At 40.3% G+C, this 22,502-nt stretch overlaps 1 protein-coding gene across 9 annotated transcripts in view; it reads right to left on the bottom strand.

Annotated features, from left to right (window-relative positions):
- The window catches only part of PTK2 (protein tyrosine kinase 2), a 175,890-nt gene that overhangs the window by 93,937 nt on the left and 59,451 nt on the right, over window positions 1–22,502 (bottom strand). For all 9 annotated transcript variants that reach the window (XM_087706643.1, XM_087706641.1, XM_087706644.1 and 6 more), the window contains 9 exons: window positions 18,028–18,115; window positions 11,127–11,206; window positions 10,154–10,216; window positions 8,520–8,574; window positions 8,094–8,234; window positions 7,137–7,214; window positions 5,498–5,605; window positions 3,371–3,488; window positions 787–817 (listed from right to left, as the gene is read on the bottom strand). In XM_087706643.1, coding sequence (XP_087562769.1) covers window positions 787–817; window positions 3,371–3,488; window positions 5,498–5,605; window positions 7,137–7,214; window positions 8,094–8,234; window positions 8,520–8,574; window positions 10,154–10,216; window positions 11,127–11,206; window positions 18,028–18,115 — 762 coding nt within the window. The remainder of the gene's footprint in view (window positions 1–786; window positions 818–3,370; window positions 3,489–5,497; window positions 5,606–7,136; window positions 7,215–8,093; window positions 8,235–8,519; window positions 8,575–10,153; window positions 10,217–11,126; window positions 11,207–18,027; window positions 18,116–22,502) is intronic.

The following is a 22,502-nucleotide window of genomic DNA, read 5'->3' as shown; positions in this document are numbered from 1 at the left end:
AACTGTCTTTAATTTAAGCATGTTATCTGGAAGCTTTATATTCTGAACTAAATGAAGAGAAGTTATCCATTTTAAAGATGGTTTTAGTACTGGAAAGAACAATTTAGCAAACTTTTAAGGCAATTTCATTGTTTAAAAATTCTTGTTTGTAGACATTGGGTGTTACAAGCAAAAATATTCATATTTTAATAGATTATGGATATATTGTAATATATGTATTGGTAATATATGTATTGTAAGTAGGCCACTATTAATTTGACAAAAATGTAATATGCAAAAATCACGCTATACATCTGTAATCAGACTGCAGAAAAGCACAACATTTAGCTGAAACGATGATGGATGGATGGATGGATGGATGGATGGATGGATGGATGGATGGATGGATGGATGGATGGACATCTATAAGATAGATCACAGGTATGAGCATTGATCATATTTTAACGTATTCATTGTATGGACTTCTCATATACTCTGCAGAGCCATTTGGATTTTAAAAAGTAAATATAGTATTACCTCCTCTATAGAATTGGTTCTCTTGGGTTCTGAAGCAAAAGGAATTATCAAGTCATGCTGCCAAAATCCTTTTAGCAATTAGAAACTGAGGTCTGTATGCAAAGTTCTCTGTGTACAAAGTCTTCATTCTCACCCTGAACTATGTATGGGTCTTCCCTTATGGTCAACATTTGCAATTGGTTACATTTGGAGACTTGAGAGTATAAATCAAAATTATAATGTAGTCAGTTTTAATGTTTTAAGCTTCCAACAAAAACATTCAAAACTTACTTTGGTATGGATGGTAAAGCTCTTTCGCCTTCTAAATGAAGAGAAAAAACAAGTTTATTGCAACATATCAATAAATATATACACACGTATTTTGCTTAAAAGTAGAACCCACTAACTTAAGCTAATTGTATTTGATACCTCCTTACAATGGTTTTGTGATCATTTATACAAAACCTCTTATGAAGAATGATATATTATTAAAACACCACCATGGCTTAAAACTGAAAACGAGCAAAATGTGTAATATTTTCAGAAAATTAAAACTATAGAGGAAGTATTGGGCATTCTAAAGAACCTAAATTTATGTTCTGTAGAAACAGACTATTTCTTTTTCTCATTGCCATGCTATTTCTCACAAAACATGTAGAACCAATACATCGGAAGACAGGGAAATGCAAATAAAATATTGGGGGGCAGGGGGGGAGCTAGTAACAAGCATTCAGTACAAATCGTGGCTCCTTGAGTTACAGCCACCTCTTTGGTCTCAGTGAAGCCAAAATAAATTTTCAGAAATGACAAAACATGTATGATGGCACTAATCCCTCCCCCGCCCCCCCATGTAAAGGAGCATATTTGGGAGATTATTGTTCTGCTGCATACTTATTTTTTTAAAAATTCAATGTAAAATTGTCAATAAGCAATCTAACATTATTTTGTCAAATTTAAAATCAAATCAAAGTTATTAGCCAAAGTATGTTTTATATGAGGTAAATGGTATCCTGGTGGAAGTCACTATCCACTCTGGTATAATAGTTAGTAAAGAGTGCAAGATTTCTCACTTTTGGGGAAGAAATGGGGAACTAAAGATGACTCCGTTAAAAGCAGGGCCAATGACAGTGGCAGAATGAAGAGCTGTCAGTAGACAAGTTCTTCATAATTCCTCTCTGGGTAAGGAGAAGACCTGAGATCACCCACAAGTGCTCCAGCCAACTACTCTTCACAAGAAGACGGCAAGGCACAGGCTGGGAGAGATAAGAGAACAGTCATCTTTGTGTTTCTTCTTATATTAGACTAGATGATAACCCGGTGTTGTCCGGGTATTTATTTATAGGAAAAATGTAATTTCTAATGTTGGATTTTCCCCCTTATCAGAGGGAGCCCCCTTGTGGAGTACTGTGAAGCAGTTACCATGGCAACTCCAATGCACTGTACAGGAGCGCAGTAGACGCCAGTACAACAGTATGGCACAACAGGCTGTATCTTAACAGAATACACACCACAAAGGATGTTAGGGGTTCTTACGCCCACAGTATTTTTCTCCAGAGAGTAAGTCATCTGTGTATCAAGTTTGGTTGAAATTGCTCAAGGCACTCTAGTTATGCTGGAACACACACACACACACAGACACAGCCATTTTTATATAGAGAGATTTACAAAAGAGATTTATTTAAAGCTTTGGAGAATTTTGTGGAAGGCGCAAAGAAAAAAAGTGAAAAGAAATCAAGTTCTAGCACATTATTTGAAGGGACTTAAATGAAGATTGATAAAAATCAAAGGAATATAAACCTGGTTTATTTGAACAAGGTTAAAATAAATATGTTACTATCTCTGGTTACCTTTAATGGACTTGTGCTGATCAGGACTAAAATGGCAAGGCTTTAAGGATTTCGTTATAGATAAGAGATGGAATATGGGAAAAAGAGATAATTTCTTATATTTTAAGAGAAGCTGATAAATTACTAAAATCGTTTATAGTTATTGTGATGAGTCATTTTTTTATATCTTTTTTCTTTATTCTTTTCCTTTCCTATTTTTCCTGCATTTTTTATTTTTTTTCCTTTTAATGTCTTTATTTTATTGGTTTGTATTAGTTTTTATTTTTACAGCCATAATTTTTAAGACTGGATTTCTAATGACAGGACTAAAATGCCAATCTTTTTTTAATTACTGGGCAATTTGAAAGAATCATCCTAATTCCTTCCCCATGGTTTCTGTGAAGGGATGAGGGACAGAAGAATCAGGTATGCTTCACTAACTCTTTGGAGGAGGAGATTAAAATATAAACATAAACAAAATTATATCTGAGCAGTTAATGTCAATGTCAAGAGGAGAATTTCCTAGTGAATTACATATCCATACAAAACTATGAACTAAACAGAGGTAGGCAAGTTATATTATAGGCAGAAAAAAAAAGAGAATTGAGGGCACCAATTGTTATTCAATTAATGAGTGACCCGTAAGTAAGTGTTTTACACTTACAGAATTACGGTATTACCGTAACTACTAGAATAGCTGTTTTAGTTTGTCTTTATATAGTCTCTTGCGGAAATTGTATGTATTTTTATCTAGTAATATTGTAAGAGGAGAGCTGTGTTAGTCAACAATCAGGACTGTCACACTTTTTCACTATCAAATTTTATTTTAAAAAACCCATAAGCATCTGAGGAAGCAAGCTGTACTTCAGCAAAGTGCATACCTTTTAATAACATTTGACAATCTGAAAACACATTACCAGAATCCTTCTGACTTCCTTCTAATATGTCTGATCACGTACAGAGATGCTGCCACTGATTTATTCACAATTATAGGACATCCCAGCAAACAGCCACGACAGAGACACTTAACAAAAAACGTTTCCTCTTACCTTTCTGGGGTCGGATGATAAAAGACTGTGTCGCCCCCGTGACCAGTCGGCAATAGCCATCTATCAAGTCAGCCATGTTCTCTGCAATGGTTAAGGTTGGTGCCGTCACTGTCAGAGGCTACAAGAGGGAAAAAATAGCACACTGAACAAAGAGGCCTTATTGCAGGCACAAACATTTAGTACAGCTGCTGAACTATTACATCAGAGAAGAGCATGCAAATGAGAAGCAGTAAAGAGAGAAAAAAAAAAGGATTTGGATGGCTGAAAAAAATGACCAGTTCTTATGCCTTCAAATCCTCCATCTGGAGGAACTCCCCAAGAGCACATAACGTGTGAAAAGTGTGGCCATCGAGATTGGTGCCAATTCTATCAGAAGCATAATCATTTTGTTCAGAGAACAGAACAACCGTTCCGGATATATGTGAGGAGAGGGCTTCTATGCGTGGATGCATCCATAAGACCCTACACATTTCAAAATTGATCTTAATGTATCCCACAAGTTACCAATTCTACTTTTTGTTCTTCCAGATTTCAACAATCACCCCAAAGTGGTTGACCTCAAAATTTAAAATCAGCCTAAAAATAAGAAAATCAAACAAATGAAAAGTAACAAATTCCATTGCCTTCTGGGGCATTCAATTTTCAGTAGCTTACTAGGGCCAGAAATCCTGTTTTATCTAATCCAGAAAAGGGCTGCCCAACAATATGGAGGTTGCAACTCAAACGCACTGCCTGCCCAGCCGCACATCTCACAGGCCTAGAACCAGATATAGTCTAGGTCACAGCCTAGTTCCCATATATCATTCTTTTCTACCTTTTCCCTGCCATTTTTATTCACTTAATGATTATATCAGGCATAAAGCTACATTAGGCAAATGAACCTCCAAATCCCACTGGTTTCATTATACTGCTACATAAACGCATGGCACAACATAGGAGAGCAAGCCCATCACGACTAGATTCAGCAGTCCATCTGGATTTAAAAGATGTAGGCCACTCTTTTGAAGACAGCAAAGTCCACATTTTGGACAGAGAGGCTCGCTGGTTTGAAAGAGGGATCAAAGGGGCCATCTATGTCAAAATTGAACAGCCCTCTCTCAACAGAGAGAGAGGGATACGACATCATCTATCTCCAGTCTACAACACAGAAAGTTCCAAGAAAGCTCCACACACCCTCTTGCACCACTCAGGTGACACTGAGAACACAGATAAACCTCCAGATGGCATCAACAACTCTCTAAAACAGGGTTGTCAAACTGGATTTCCTCGAGAGCCGGATCAGCATTGTACTTCTCCACGGGTCGGGGGGGAGGGGGGGGGACAGGACGGATGCTTCTTGCAGCACCCTGCCAGCCAAAACAGGGGCCGGTCATTTGCTATTTCCAGGCCGGCCCCACAGGCCAGATTTGAGCACCCCGCGGGCCTTGAGTTTGACACTCCTGCTCTAAAAGAATGCAAATGACCAGTTGTCTGCAAGGAGTATAAATCCTTCCATTCCCCACCGTCCAGTCAGAGCTGAAGAAGCTCCTTGGATGAGAAGCAAAATATCTTCAAAAGAACCCACAAAAAAAGTCACATTGCCTCTTGGAAAAAAAAAAACACCTTTGGGACAACCATGACCCAGAGGACTGAGAATCTCCAAAGACATTTTCATTAGAGTTACCAAATTGGTCTTTGTTAACCACACACTTCCAAGCGGTGTCTGTGGAAAATAATGTACTGACAAGTACCCAAAAGGGACGGTCCTGTTTTAAATTCCATACGTCATCATGAACGATTGTAAATATTGATAGCACCGATGGTCAGTAGAAATATGCAATCCGTTAATCCTGACAGGAAAGTTGTAACTTCTATGGTTCTTCCTCCTATTTATTCTCCAGTAAATGTAAAACCTTATCAGGAAATTACTACATAGCATCTTTCATAGTTAAAGACCAGAAACATTTTTGTCTCTGGATAAAAAAAAAGTCTCTGAGATTATTTTCTTATACAAGAAGTTAATTTATTTATATCCTATGTTTTTATAATATGAAATGGGAATAGCTACACCTACCTTTATTCATAAAAGATGCAGCAAGAATTTGCTTGCTCTTCCTACCTGCTTGGAAGAAAGATCAACCGACTTACCTCTGGTGCTCCAGCAATTTTCATCTGCAGCATTCCTTTTCTGTCCTTGTCTTCATTAGTTGAATACTGAATGGTCTGTACTTGATGGAAATCTGCCAAATGGGTAGGCTAGAAAAAGATAGAAGGAAAATATAAGGAGAGAAGAATCGGTGTAGATGCAAATCAGTGATGGGTTTCAAAAAATTTTTAGAACTTTTTCTGTAGGTGTGGCCTGCTTTGTGAGAGTGGCTTGCCGGCCATGTGACTGGGTGGGCGTGGCTTGGTAATCATGTGACTGGATGGGCATGGCCAACTTGTAAAATGTGGTGAAACTCACTTAACAACGCTCTTGTTAAGCAACCAAAATGTTGCCTCAGAAACTCTGGCATTTGAAGCACGCAAGTCTTAAAGCTGTCAAGTTACAACACCCTTGCACCCCTAACCCTTTAGGGGAAAAAAACCCCAGGGGCGTTCAAACTTGACAGCTTTAAGATTTGTGGACTTCAACTCCCAGAATTCCTACTCCAGTCATGTTGGCTCAGGAACTCTGGCATTGAAGTGTGCAAGTCTTAAAGCTGTCAACAAGTTACAACACCCTTGCACCCCTAACCCTTTAGGAAAAAACCCCAGGGGTGTTCAAACTTGACAGCTTTAAGACTTGTGGACTTCAACTCCCAGAATTCCTCCTCTCGCTCTTCATCTTGATGATGGGTGGATGGGCGGGGGGAGGGAGCTGGAACCGGTTCTAAACAGCACTGTAGATTTGTGGAACCTCTTCTATAGAAGAGGTTAGAACTGGCAGGAACCCACCCCTGATGCAAATTCTATCAGATACAAAATACAGGATGCGCAAATACATTTCTATTTTTCTGGGCATTCCGGTACTTTATTACTTCTCATTGTTATCCGCACCCTATGTCCATCTTATGTACCACTGAAGTGGGGGTGGGGGGGACAATTAATAGTTGGCAATAGTTTGCTTGATCGGAATGCTGTTTAGTGACAGTAATATTGGCCAGGAGTCCACATGAAAACTGACCATAAACCTACACAGGAATATAAATAATGCATTTTGGGGATTTGATCAGCTTCCAATACATAAAGTATCTTAATGGTAAAGGTAAAGGCTTCCCCTGTCCAGTCGTGTCAATTCTAAGTGGCGGTGCTCATCACTGTTTCTTGGCTGAGGGAGTCAGCGTTGTCCAAAAACATTTTTCATGGTCATGCGGTGAGCATGGTTATATGCCAAAGGAATATATATATATTCCTAATATAACACAGAATGCTGTACCTTCCCACTGAAGTGTGACCTATTTATCTACTTGCATTTTCATGCTTTGAACTGCATGGTACCTATTTATCTACTTGAATTTTTATGCTTTTGAGCTGCGTGGTACCTATTTATCTACTTGCATTTTAATGCTTTCCAGCTGCGTGGTACCTATTTATCTACTTGCATTTTTATGCTCTCGAGCTACGTGGTACCTATTTATTTACCCGCTTTTTCATGTTTTCAAACTGCATGGTACATGATTTTTTGTATCCTGATTTTAAAAAAAAAACTTCCTTAAAAACACTGGACCGGTTCCCACACAAAGTAATGGCAAATGTAAAAGTCTGCTTAGATATGAAGTCATCATATCCCAATAATTAAACTTACATTAGAGCCTTTGTCTGTAAGATAGCTGATTCCTTCTTCTGGACCGATGGCCAATTCCACTGAAATAATCCAGCTAGACTTTTATAGTTAATATAGAAAAGAAGCAATAAATATTTGGAAAGAAAATGTTTGAACACTGAATAAAGATCTTTATTATCACTCAATGGAACAAATTGATACTAGACTAATACATTACATTTCAAACACTGGATAAACCTTAATAGAGTACACTTATATTAGCCTTTCACAAGCAAGTGAAGACCTGGTCTCCCATACATTAGGGCCAGAAGCTCTGATGATGATGTGTTTTTCAGTCACTAGGATTCTTGCTTCAATCTTGGGCAAAATGGGTTGTATGTTGCGGTTTGTATTTTAATCTTGATTTTAATCCAGATCCACTATTGTAAGATGGGCAGCAATATAAATAATTTAAATAAAATAAATATCCCTGAGCAATAACTCCCAACATCTTGAGAGGCTGCCTCATTTTAAAAACAGAAGGCACAAATGCTTCAATGGTCATTGCAATGTGCCACACATGGGCTTGACCATTGCACATTTTTTTTCAAAATGAAATCATTTCCCCAATCCCTCTAATAGGGAGCAGAAACACAACAGATGAGACATAGTTACCTATTTTCCACTACTATTGCTCTAGCTAGCCTTTAAATTGCATTTAAACTCACTATGGCCATTCTAAAATAATTCCACATCTCTATAACCCCTTTAACCTACTTAGCAGTTCCTAAACTCCCGATCTATCAGAAATGTAAAATAATTAAACAATTTAAAAATATATAGTACACAACATCATATGCAAATAAAGAAAATTTCGTAGCCCAAGATCCAGCCCATCTGTCTTCTGTCCAGATAAGCTAAGAATAAAGGGCTAAACTTAACATTAACAATTAGAATTATTCTATACCATGTCCCAGTAGTTGAAAGCAACATACTCACTCCAAGGGCACACTTGAAGCATTCCTTATCGAATCGGTATACTGGTGAGAGAATCTCAAAGAATTTCAAAATACTTTCTTCTCTATTGAGATTGGCAAATTGTCGAAATGTTTGCTGAATCATTTTTCGAAGATTTTTGGCCTTTATAATGAAATAGTCAGATGTTAGTATGCACCACATCCAAGCCACATAGTACCAACATGGTTCCACCTAGCCTAGGAACTAATAGAAAGCACTGGATACAATACCACGTATCTTTAGTTCCATTTTTGTGATTTTAAGTCCTTAGAAAAAGAACATCTCATTTTTAAGAAATGTCATATACATGGATGAATCACAATAACATACTTGGGTGATAGCCAAAAATGGAATGATCAAAACTCAAGGTCTAATAATTTCTAATGTATGAGCAGAATGCAATATTACCTTTACTGAATCCAGTAAACTCTTTGGAAAAAATCTTCTCAAACCGACATCTTTCCTGAAATAAGCAAAGCAAAAATAAGTGATGCATGAAAAACGTTGTGATTTTAACTATGTGAAATAATAATACACTATATTTTAGAAGAATTGTTGTGTTAGGATATAAATGCAGATGCCAATATTCAATCAAATTCATTTTTTTAAAAAAACATTGTTATTCCCACTAAACTTTGAGTGTGCCCTACCTTCCCAGCTCATCTCTCAAACCTTCAACCAGCCCTTCTCTAAACCAGTCAATCAGGACCAAGTCATTCCATCCTTACATCTCTTACAAGTAATATAAGATATAAAATATATGTCCTTATTCTCTCCTGTCCCAATTTAATGTTCTGGTTAGTGGTGATTTGTTGCACTAGAGCAGAGATGGCTAACCTTTGTATTGTTGCATGCCAAAAGCACACACACGTGCTTGCAATGGCACACGTGTGCACCTGCACCCATACTGCAATGTGTACATTACACACACTCCCCATGTGCACCCTGCCCCCCCCCCACATTATGCAGGTGCAGATGACGCCCCGTTTTGGGCCTGGAAGTCCTCCTGCACCAACCTGAAAGCCAAAACGTGTCACGTGGTGCTGCATGAGACCCCAAAATGCAACGTGGGTGCCCCCCTGTGCATGCACCCCATCCCCTAGCACATGCATGCATCCCCCACATGAACCCCGCACATGCACGGCAGAGACCCAAAGACCCGCTGGCCAACAGAAGGTGCGCACGCATGCACGGTGGAGCTGGGCTGGGGCAATGGCTAGAGTACCCGCAGAGAGAGCTCTGCATGCCACCTGTGCCACCTGCGTGCCATAGGTTCACCGTCACCGTACTAGACCCACAAAGGACCCCTTGAAGTTAAAAATGCCGTCATGATGTATAATGATTTCCTGCTCATCAGAAAAGCTTTAGCAACGAACCCTTTTAAATTCCAGGCACCCTTGTGATGGTACCAATTCATGAAAGCCAATGAAAAGAAAACCACTCTTTAATGGCCATAGCAAAGCAGGTCCTTTTCGTGGGACTGGATGCAAAGCCCTCAAGCCCTTTGGTGAAAAGTGGTTAGAACTGTATTCTGCAGCCCATGCCAATGGCTTCTTAAGCCCACGCTGGGCAGTTTTTTCTGCTAACTGCATTCTAGGTTAGGACAGGGAGAGCAGGATTAGAGAGACAAAGCCAGAGCCTGTAAATTTCCAGGAGCTAATCAATAATTAAACTCTCGGCATAATTTAGTCCCATGACTGATTAATCACATACCTAGAAACCATTTTGTAAAAAGGGCTTCTAACCAGCTGATCCCACAAGTATTAACAGAATGAAGATGACCCCCCCCCCTTCCCCCCAAAAAGGAGGATCCTATGTATTTCCAGTCAGCCTATGAATCACCCAATTTGTCTTGGTCAGGCCAGAATCAATGAGCTCTTATTTCCTCAATAAGCTCAAAGGTCAAAATTTTACTAGGTTTTTACAAATTCTCACCTTAATTAGAATAATGATGGCAATCTTTGCATTTTTACTTCCAAGAGCAACAATTGTGTTCCTTCCAATGGAAAAAATTCCTGACAAAAATGCAACCACATACTTACTCTAAGACTTCATAGTTTGACTTCTTATCCAATGCGTTGCCTCTCATTTCGCAGTATGATCTCCTGAAATTATAAAAAAAAGGGCAGTGCTCTTAAATGATAAGCCGAAATCAAGCCAAATGCTTGATTTCAAATCTCATGTTAATTATACTTCGGCTTTTATCTGTTATTTCTGAAACCTGCCTTGAATGCTTATATAATCAGAAAGGTGGGGTAAAATTTATTTACTTACCTTACCTAGGAAATTCCAAACTAAATCATAGATGAGTGGGAACATTCAGAAACATGCCTAATAAGAGCCCCCTGTTGCTGGACTAAACAGACAGGAAATCAATCATTATAAAGTTTTAAAAACTTTATGCAGATTTCTGAAAGTCAAACTTTTGGAGGGAGTTGAAAGTCCGTGTTGCCCAGCGACAGCCCCAAAACATCACTGCTCTAGAGGAGATCTGCATGGAGGAATGGGCCAACATACCAGCAACAGTGTGTGCCAACCTTGTGAAGACTTACAGACAACGTTTGACCTCTGTCATTGCCAACAAAGGATATATAACAAAGTATTGAAATGAACTTTTGATATTGACCAAATACTTATTTTCCACCATAATTTTCAAAAAAATTCTTTCCAAATCAGACAATGTGATTGTCTGGATTTGTTTTCCCATTTTGTCTCTCATAGTTGAGGTCTACCTATGATGTCAATTACAGGCCTCTCTCATCTTTTTAAGTGGGAGAACTTACACAATTGGTGGCTGACTAAATACTTTTTTTAAAAATTTTTAATTTAACTGTAATTGTAGGTTTGAATGGAACAGATATAGCATAACGTTACATTAAGAAAATTCAAATTTTAAAATTCTACTGTTTATGCCACAATAAATTTTGAAGTTTCTGCTTGAACATACTGATGAGGACATTAAGATTAAAGTGAAGTTGTTCTATTTAGTAATAAATATTTAAAAGATGATCTTACCGGATTTCAAGGCAACCTAGCTTCAAGGCAATTTCCTGGTCCACCTGATCTGCTATCTCTAGCATATAGTCATTTTTCACCTGGAGCAAAGCAAGCAGAGATGGGTCATAAATACAAGTCAACCACAAGAATTATTTCAAATACATTCAAAGGTCAGACGCAATCATCCAACATGTTTCCAAGTAGATTACAATGTGTGCAGGATTCAGATCGTGTTCAAGCAACTCCTTCTGTGAAAACTCCAGATTCTTAAAATTCAACTCAGCTGGAGTCTAACTCAGAGCAATTTTATCCAATGGACGCCAAAAGCAATCTTCACAGCCACCTAAAAGATACTCCCCTAGCCCTTCCTGGCCTCGTAAAGATTAGGCTTCCCTGAACTCAGAGAGTACAATGAGCAAATAAGGGCGTGAAATAATCCGAATTTGCTGGGGGGCAGGGATTGCTATAAGGTAAACCCTAATAAAGCGTCTTCTATCCAGTTATGTTTGCTCCAGCGGCAATGTAGCTGACTTTTCTGTTGCTTCATCCTCCATCGTCTGTAAATCAGGGAGAACTCCAGGGTCTACAGACAGTGAGAATCCACATTAGGATTTAGATCGGATCCCAATTTAGATCTCAGATCTAAAGTCGCTGCTGCTTGGTTCCAAACATCCAAGATCTCATGGACAGCCGTGAACCAAACCACTGTTCTGACCGAGGCTTCCCAAGAGCCTGAAGCAAACTCCTTATCCCAAGAAAAAAAACTTCTATTAATTTACTGTGGATTCTGCTCATTCACATCCAGAAAAATCTTTCAAGGGAGGATCTACAGTCACAGACCTTATCTGGCTTGGAGAGCTGCCAGGCCGATATCTGCAAAACTTGGCAAAGGGTCTCGGAGAGTCACGAACCAATGAAGCGAACTAATTGTCTCCTGCAAACTCCACTCCCCTTTTGCTCCCCTTTTATTTCCTCTGGGAGGGGCCATTCATTGTCCACCTGTGGCCTCACTCCCAAGTCCACCCCTGTTCTTTAGCTGTTCCCTTCGTCTGTCCACTCTGCGCATGCGCACACTGGGAACAGGCTCCAGCTGTTCCTCTGCCTCACTGGTGTCTGACTCTGAAGGCAGTTGATAACTGGCATACGGCTCTGGCCCCGTCTCTGCCTCTGACACAGAGCCCTCATCCGAGCCTTCCCCAGACTCCAGGACTGGCCCATGTTCCTCCCCAATCACTGTCTGAATCTGCTTCCAGCTCTGCTGGCCACTGGCAAGCCACAGCAACCACAAGAACAACCACAAGCTCCTTTGAAACCCAACCGGATCCATTAAACACCCATGGAAGACAACATGAGTAGGTCTAGCTCCCCCCCTGTGGAATGTGAGGATGCAGTAGTAAGCTCCAGAGGTCAACAGGAAGTATTAGGGGGTACTACTAGACAATGGTTTACCATAATATCCTCCGGTTCTGGATCATATTATCATTGCCCTGAAACCTAGGTATGTGCAATCCTCCTATCCAGCCCACAATAAGCTGAGTCATCATGGCAGCCATGATTTTCTACCTTGCCTTCAAATCCATACCCAGCGAAAGCAGAGTGAAGCCCCCAGAACTGTAAGCCTATCAACCCAAATATGGCATTAAACAGATGTGACAGGGACACTAAGGAAGCTACTGCACAAAAGTGAGGTTTGTACAGTAGCAAGAATCCCAATTGATCTCTGAGACCCAAATCTCACATTCAGTCATACCTGTGGGGCAGCTCCCTAACAATCCTCAGTCTCCAGAACAATGGCACTCCACTACTAGAGTGGTGGCTGGCACCCAATCTGAAACTTTCTGGGCACCCACCCATCATGTGCCCAGCCAGGTCTAAGCAACACATGCCAGGACTCAGGGTTCTCATCCACAATTAGGTTTTGAAAATCGAATTTTCAAGAAGAGGTCAAGCAGTCATTTGTCCAGAACGGTATAGGATCTCCTGCTTGAGCAGAGTCTTGGACTACAACATTAGTTCTCAACCTTTTCTTCATCTTGGATGCCCTTCAAAGAGCTTTTGTGGCCATGAAGCATGACCACAGACCACCAAGAATTAACTCAACATTTCTTCAAGCCTTCGGATGCTCCCTCTGACAACATTGCAGCCCCCGCAGGGGCCCATGGACCACAGGTTAAAAACCATTGGATTAGTATTCCTCCAACATCCCTTCTATTATTATACGTTCTATGTTCTACATTTTGGCTGAGCTTCATGCAAGACTGACCAGGTATATCGAACCCTGTTTCAAGAACTGGATATGGGATGTTTAAAAACATAGATGGTATTATTCGATTCCAAACAAATAACATTCAGAAATATTCTTATTGAGCCACATCTAATGTCTAAAAGTCATGCAAATCTGCACCCACCTCTAAATATTCGTTATGAGAAGCGCCCCTTGAAAATTCTGAAAGGGCTGTAGCTGCAAAACCTAATATCTACAAATTGTGATGCTTTTATACTTTTAACCTTTTTTCATCAACGAAGAGTCCTCGTAATAATTTAAGTAGCCATTTCCTTAAATATCGCACCCCTTGCATTGGATTGATGATTGAGTAAAATTTGTAGAGTTCAATCATTCAAAAAGAAAGCTCATCCAATTTCATACCTTCTCCTGAATGGCTGCGAATTTATTGTTCTATGAAATCACCATAAATTCTGAGACACGGACATGTAGAAAGTTATTCACCACGTTTCTCCCTCGGCCTTTCCCCCCTTCCCCTCCCCGCTTCGTGATGAGATGAATAATTGAACAAAATATTGTGTGCCTCCGATAAAACCAAACAATGCTGTTTTTTCTTCATGGTACTTTCAAAATATTATTTGTCTTACAGTGGTAACAATCAGCCATCTGCCTTCAGCTGCTTCATCAACAAGGTCACAGTTTTCACATTAAGACAAGCTGATCTTTGACATTTTTCCCTAATTACAGGCGTCACACAATAGTAAGGATTTTAATGACTAGGGACAGAATCGATTGCTGACAGGCACTGTGCAATGCAAAATGACTTTAAAATTATCCTTTCCCCGCTCAGAGAAACCCCAGCTGTCTCTCTTCTCCCACTCCTCAAGTTGTTGTCAAACTCAGAGTGCCACGTGGGAGGAGCAGATAAGAGACACGTTCAGAATCTTCAGATCTGTATCATTCCCAGAAACACGAATGAAGGCAAATATACATGTTGTCCCAGGAGAATAAAGGGAATTTGAGTCAGTCGCTGGGACCAGAGTTTTACTCTTCCGAGGTTTCTGACTCATGCTGAAACCCATCTTTCATTATGCAGCAACAACTAAGATTGTTGGCCGTGCAGGTACAAAAACAGCCAGGGAAATGATTGAAGGCTGGGAAACGGGCACCTTGTGCTGATTTAAATACTTAGGAGCCGAGGGCTTGGCAGCACAAGGAAATGACAGCCAATCACCAGCCTCAACACACCAATCATCCAATAGGAAGGCACCATATAAATACAATTCATAGAATAGCCCACTTATTTCACTAGAGAGCAGTTCCCTGAGGATGGGCTCCAGCATGAACGAGCCACCAATATGATCCTTACCATTTTCTCACATTTTCCTGTATTTTTAGCTCAAGAAAGAAAATCACATATAGCTAATTCCTGATTTAAATTTATTTAGTGATTGTTCAACATTACAACGGCACTGAAAAAGTGACTTATGACCACTTTTCACACTTATGATGACTGCAGCTTCCCTGGGGTCATCAAAATTCAGACACTTGGCAATTGGCTCATATTTATGACAGTTGCAGTGTCCCGGGGTCATGTGATCAACTTTTGACCAGCAACGTCAATGAGGAAGCCAAGTTACAACTTAACAACTGCATCGCTTCTCCTAACAACAGTGGCAAGAAAAGTCATAAAATGGGGCAAAACTCACTTAACAGCCATCTAATTTAGCCACAGAAATTTTGAGCTCAGTTGTGGTTGTATGTCGAGGACTACTGGTGTAAGTTTTGCGGATCTAAGAGATGACGCTAATACATTTATAAAATGATGTTTTATTTATATTACGGTTTTGTATGCCTCACTTTAAAGCAATCTTCTGAGGGCCCTTGGCCATGCAGATAGTCCTCAACTTACACCTACATTTGAGCCCAAAATTTCCATTGCTAAGCAAGGCAGTGTGAGTTGCACCCAATTTTACCCCCTATCTTGCCACAGTTGTTAAGCGAACACTGCAATTGTTAAGTGAACTGTGCAGATGTTAAATCAATCCAACCTGCTCCATTGACTTTGCTCGTCAGAAGCTGGCTGGGAAAGTCACCAATGGTGATCTCGTGACCGTGGTAAATGCAAGCCAGTTGTCAAGCATCCAAATTTTGATCATGCAACAGCGGGGATGCTGTACAACAGGGGTGTCAAACTCGCACCCCGCAGGCCAGACATGTCAGGTGTTGGCCACGCCCATCCCTGGTTTAGCGAAGGGAAAAACAGTCACAATACATCATGTGAAAATGTGATGCTGTGAGTTTGACACCCCCCTATACAAGGGCCCACCGTAAGTCACTTGATTGTTAGTGTCACTGTAACTTCCAACCATCACTAAATGAATCATTAAAAAGTAAGCATAATATCTACAACTGTACAAAAAGGTGCTTGAAAATTGATTTCTCAAGCAATCCTCAAAACCGATTATCTATAAATCAATTAGGGGACTCACAGCCTTTCACTGCTCACCCCAAACTACAATTCACAGGATTCCATAGGAATTTTACAATCAGTAAGAGTTGTATAAACGCAATATAGGATTGTAACGCAAATATTCTTCTCAGCTGCTTAATGAATTCATATTTTGTTATAATGCTGCAGAAGTATGGATTGATAGTTCATAAAGTTTATCTCACCACTGTATAAACATGTAAACCAGCTTATTTAACAACCATGACTTACCCTTAATGTTTCTTAAAGACAACATATTTTTCCGATAGTGATTATTTATTTATTTATTTATTAGACTTATATACCGCTTCATAGGGCTTTCAGCCCTCTCTAAGCGGTTTACAATTTTTTTTTAGCAAATTGAGTCAGCAACTTGCCCTCACAATCCGGGTCCTCATTTCACCCACCTCGGAAGGATGGAAGGCTGAGTCGACCTTGAGCCGGTGAGATTTGAACCACTGAACTGCAGATCACAGTCAGCTAAAGTGGCCTGCAGTACTGCACCCTAACCACTGTGCCACCTCGGCTCTTAAAACTCATCCCCTTATAAAAAATACCTACCAAGCCGATCTTAAAACATTTGAATTGTTTTTTCTAATTTACAGGATACGTGTGATTAAACCTGCTTCTTTCTTCTTGTTCTCCTCTCCAAAAACAAGAGAAAGAATACGGCCTTAGACAAAAAAGGACCTAAACTGAGAGCTGCATGACAGTTTTCTTTTACTCTGTTGTGCTGGTTAATTGAAGCAAACTGAGGCCCAGATAGAAAGGGGCTGAAATCCATAGCTGAGCAGCAGTCTAAAGCAGAGGTCTCCAACATTGGCAACCTTAAAACTTGTGGACTTCAACTTCCAGAATTCCTCAGCCAGCTTTGATTTGCTGGCTGAGGAATTCTGGGAGTTGAAGTCTACAAGTCTTAAAGTTGCCAAGGTTGGAGACCATGGTCTAAAGATCACAAGATTATCTATGTTTAAATACTAGAACAAGTAAAAGAAGTGTCTAAAAATCACAATAAACAGAATGCTAGAATAATCAAAAAATGGCTATGTATCATTCATCTATACAAAAAATTAAATTAAATTAAAAAAATAAAGTATTCCTCAAACTAGTAATAAAGTGGCACGCAAAAAATATTTTAGAACTTTGTACAGCTGTTCATGATTTGAAAATGAGAGTTTTGGATTTTGCCCAAATGTAATACTGTATTATCTTTGCTATCCATTAAATTAGGCATTTTTTCCAGGTTTCCACACAAGACTCAGAAAGAGGTGTTAATGCTTGAAGAACTGGATCACAGAAAGCAGTGGTATCTTTTTTCCCCCTCAAAATTGCAGAAAAATCTTTTTTAATCAGAATTTACTCCATATTTTATTTGTACGGTATGTACTTTTCTTAATTATCCTGGCATTGTCAATTTAGTTTGGGATGTGTTGAATATTTGAATACCAATTCTCTTGTGCTGGTTAATGACCGCAATACAATTATTTTTTTCCTTGAATTATTACTGAAGTTCTCACAGATTTAAAATTAACAACATTGCAACATCTGAAAAAAATGAATAACATTACACAATAAATGTCTGGAAAATCTGAAGAATTCACCCAAAGTATCAAACTTGAATTCTGGAAGAGTCTAAAATAATCAATGAGTTGATGCACTGAAATATAAAACCCCTTTTCTCCTAAAAATTATTCTTTCAAATAAAATGTTTTTACTAAAAGTATTATTGTATTCTTCGGACTATAAGACGCACTGCGTATAAGACGCACCAAGATTTCAAAGAGGTAAGTAAGGAAAAAAAGTTTTTGCCTTCCCTCAGCCTCCAGAAGCACTCTGCAGGCTTCAGCAGGGCTGGGGGAAGGCAAAAACACCCCCCCCTTTTTTGCCTTGCTCCAGCCCTGCTGAAACCTGCAGGGGGCTGCTGGAAGCTGAGGGAAGGCAAAAAATGCCTCAGTTTTTGCAAAAAACGGCCTGTTTTTCACAAAAATGGGGTGTGGGGGTGGGATTTCAGGAGGCTAAAAATGGCTATATTGGGTGTATAAGACTCACCAACATTTCCACGCTCTTTTAGGGTGGAAAAAGTGCGTCTTATACTCCAAAAAATCCGGTATCTGTTGGTACCATTCCTTACATAAATAAAATATATTTTCCATTCTTGAAAAATATTTTCAAAATCTATTACATTTTTTTCTGTTGGCTTTTACCTGCTGGTATAAAAAATTTAACGTTGGCTTATCTTCAGTAAACTGGCTCAGAAATCCTTTCGGTAAGTATCGAATTCGCAATTCATATCTAGAGCAAAGGAAAAGAGAATTTAGTACCACTGCCTTTTAAATATTACAGCAATTATGCAATATTAAAAAAAACAGAAAAATACCTTGTCAATAAAAACAAGATATTAATATTTCAACTGATTTTCACACCTGGTATTTGTCACCGTATTTACAGTACAGATAGTCCTCAACTTGCAACCACAATTGAGCCCAAATATTTGTTGCTAAGCAAGACAAAGTTGTTAAATGAGTTTTGTTCCATTTTATGACCTTTCTGGCACACAATTGTTAAAGTGAATCACTACAGTTATTTGGTGGTTAAGCCAATCTGGCTGCTCCCACTGACTTTGCTTGCCAGAAAGTCGCAAAAGGGGATCACATGACCCCGGGACATTGCATCTGTCATAAATATGAGTCAGTTGCCAAGTGTCCGAATCTTGAAAAGGTGATCATGGGGATGCCGCAACAGTTGTAAATGTGAACAGTGGTCATAAGTCCCTTTTTTTGGTGCTGCTGTAGCTTTGGACGGTCATTATACAAATGCTTGTAAGTTAAGGACAACTTCTACATGCAATAATGAACAAGGGAGGAGAAAATCATGGCAGAGTCCTAAAATGGACTATAACTACACGAATTGCTTCCAGTTCCATCACGAGTGGCTTTCAAAGGCTTCCATTATTTTGAAGGCTTTTTGAGCCTTTACTTCATCGCTTAATGCTCCTTTAGTACTAAATCGTTTCTGAAGATTAAGAGATTGTGGAACAACATTTAATACTTGTGAGAGAGAGAGAGCCTCGGGAGGTATTCTATTGTTATTTTTTTCCTCTATGCAAAAGCCAACCAATCTGGTACAGTGGCCAAAGCTGCTTATGTAACTCAATAATAGAAGACCGGATTTCCCCCCCCCAAAGTGCTTTAAAAAAATCAATACAGGTATTTTGAGAGCAATATGTTGATGAAACCAGAGCATCATTAGGACAGTCCTGCTAGTATAAAGGACTCACAAGGAACAGTCAGTAAATTGGGGCATGTGACTGTGGGACGGAGTGACGGAAGCCATTAAATTTCCCATGATTAGCCCATCACCACTAATAGCATTAGGATAAAAACTCCCATTGGTGCATCTCCGAAATGCCAGTCATGGGGAGAAAGAAGGTTTTTCTTTCTATCCACATCTGTTCTTTCTACTACTGGGAGTCCTCAACTTACAACCATTCATTTAGTGACTGTTCAAAGTTACAACGGCACTGAAAAAAGCAACGGCCGACCATTTTTCACAGTTACAAGCTTTGGTAGCATCCCCATGATAATGCGATCAAAATGTAGACGCTTGGCAATTGGTTCATACTTATGACAATTGCTGTGCCCCAAGGTCATGGGATCACCTTTTTGGCAAGCAAAGTCAGTAGGAAGAGCCGAGGTGGCGCAGTGGTTAGAGTGCAGTACTGCAGGCCACTTCAGCTGACTGTTACCTGCAGTTCGGCGGTTCAAATCTCACCGGCTCAAGGTTGACTCAGCCTTCCATCCTTCCGAGGTGGGTGAAATGAGGACCCGGATTGTTGTTGGGGGCAATATGCTGACTCTGTAAACCGCTTAGAGAGGGCTGAAAGCCCTATGAAGCGGTATATAAGTCTAACTGCTATTGCTAGATTCACTTAACCACCGGGTCACTAACTGATCAAATGCAGTGATTCGCTTTGGCAACTGTGGCAGGAAAGGTGGTAAAATAGGGCAAAACTCACGTAAGAAATGTTTCACTTAATACCTGAAATTTGGAGCTTAACTGTGGTTGTAAATTGAGAACCAACTGTACTTCAGATCCTTACAACAGAGTTTCTCCAACTCTCAAGAGCAGCCACCATCCAGATCAGTGGGAAACATCACCAGAACAACACCAACGAAGAAGCATTATCAAAGCTACAAAGCCATCCCACCGAAGACAGGTAAGGCAAGCCACCACATATAAGCAGACTTCAGTCCCCTTCACACAGAGGTTACCTAGCCTGGTAATGAAACAGCTGGAGGGAGACAATCACATTCAGAAGAAACCAGCAACCTCCAGCTACTTATGTTCTCTCCTACCGGAGCCGTCTAAACCAGGGTCAGTAACCTGCTGTTCTGGAGCCACATGTGGCTCTTTCATCCCTCTGCTGCGGCTCCCTGTTGCCCGTCAGCTTCATAATTGATAGGGATTTTAGTTAGGAAAGATAGAGGAAAAAGGATGCTGCTCTAGGAGGAGACTCTATGATGGGAGAACCGGACTTCCAGTAAGCTCCAGAATTGAACAAGGGGCTTCCCGTTAGGACCTTTGTGGCTCTTTGAGTGTTCAAGGTTGCCGACTCCTGGTCTAGAGCAAGGGTGCCCAATCTTGGCAACCTGAAGTCTTGTGGACTTTCAACTCTCAGAATTCCCCAGCCAGTACGGCCAACTGAGGAATTCTGGGAAATGAAGTCCACAAGTCCTCCAGTCGTTAAGCCCTTTTGAGCGTCAGGAGTTTATTTAAAAGGAATTGCAAATTCGAGAGGACTTGGCCACTGAAGCCCCAAAATTAGTAGTAAGCCTAGATGGACCAACAACTGACTGGTCCTGGAAGGTTAGAAATCTTTTCAAGGTTTGGCTTTGCACGTGCAATTCTGATGATCATGGATTGCTGATCCTTATTTGTCCTCCCAGCTCACTCGTCTGGGGTTGTGGAGGTCGCACACCTGTACAAACAACAGAGGCATGTGCGTGTGTATTGTGTATCTTGGGCTATGTAGGGTGCTGTCATTCTAAGGTGCTCATTATTGCAAGGCAGTTGTGCATTGGGTCTAGTGGTGAGAGCTTGGTCTAGTGCTTAAGACACCGAGCTAGAAAGTGGGTTCTAGCACCACCTTAACTATGAAAGCAAGCTGGGTGACTTTGAGCCACTCACACTCTTTCAATCCATCTCACCCTACAAGGTTGTAGTTGTGGGGAAAATAGGAGCAGGAAGGAGTATTCGATATGTTCAGCACCTTGAGTGTTTCTAAAAATGGTATATAAATTAATTATATGAATAGGTCTGGCAAAGTAGGAGTCAAAGGAAGACACATATGGTTGTGTAATAGGGAGGAAGAGGAATGTTGGGTCCAGGGAAAAAGTATCACACCACTTGTTGTACACATCGGAAACATCTTACTACTATGAGTTAAAGGGTTTTTTGAAATAATAGCAAGGCATTAAAATATTGCAGTAAAATGGAGCTAGTGAAAGCAAGTAGCTTTCCCTTCTGGTTTAGTTGTAAAAGGAAGGAATTCAGGCATTCGGTTTTTCCAATGATCAGTCACTGAGAAAGCTTTTCTTTGCAACCTAGTCAATGGCCTCCAGAAGCCTCCAGAGAGGAATAACTTTGATCACAAGACACTTACAGCTTTTCTTTCTATTAAGCTGCGGCTCAGGAGCTTCAGCGGGCAACTCTGATGTTCCTATATTTGTATTCTGCACCATCGTAGCAATTTTCTGTATCCATGTTATTCATTATTTATGATTTGTTATCCTTCAGAACTGTCCTTCCCTTAAGTCAGGATGGGTATGTCTATCAATTGCCAATTTCACTTTTAAAATAACTGTTGGGACACCCTAAATGCCAGAACGACGATTTATTACTTCAAACCAAGTTAGGACAAAGAATACGCCTTTGTGGAACACCTGCTAACAATGCCACAAAGATGTTCGTATGAGAAACGTGGCATACTTGTGTGAGCTTATGAGTCCATCTTGATTCTTGGCAACTCCCCTGAATTTTTGGGGGGCAAGGTTTCAAAAGATGCCTGCAATTGCCTGCTTCCTAGGGCTGGCTCAAAATCACTCAGCTGGCTTTGCACTTCAGGTGGAACTAGAACTCTCAGTCTCCTGGTGATTGGCCCAAAGCCACCCAGCCAGTTTTTAATGCCTAAGGCAGGATTAGAATTCAGTCTCCTGGTGACTGGCCTAAAGCCACTCAGCCAGCTTTCATGCCTGAGGCAGGACTAGAACTCACAGCCTCCTTGTGATTTACTCAAAGACACCCAGCTGGCTTTCAAGCCTAAGGCAGGACTATAATTCACAGTCTCCTGGTGATTGTCCAAAGCCACCCAGCCAGCTTTCATGCCTAAGGCAGGACTAGACTAGAACTCACAGTCTCCTAGTGATTGACTCAAAGACTCCCAGCTGGCTTTCATGCCTAAGGCAGGACTATAATTCACAGTCTCCTAGTGATTGACTCAAAGACACCCAGCCGGCTTTCATGCCTGGGGCTGGACTAGAATTCAGTCTCCTGGTTTCCAGAAACATACCGGTAACCACTATGTCACTCTGTAAAGCTCTTTTGCATACTGTACTTCCTAAAGTTTGCACACTAACATTCTGCTAACACCATTAGAGATCTTAAATATGATTGTGAAAAA

Source organism: Thamnophis sirtalis, unplaced genomic scaffold, assembly GCF_051295495.1.
Source record: "Thamnophis sirtalis isolate CommonGarterSnake01/CBP01778 unplaced genomic scaffold, rThaSir2_p1.2 scaffold_2, whole genome shotgun sequence".
NCBI classification, from domain to species: Eukaryota; Metazoa; Chordata; class Lepidosauria; order Squamata; family Natricidae; genus Thamnophis; species Thamnophis sirtalis.
The sequence above is the reverse complement of the archived record's forward strand: the minus strand, read 5'-3'. Positions and strand labels throughout refer to the sequence as shown.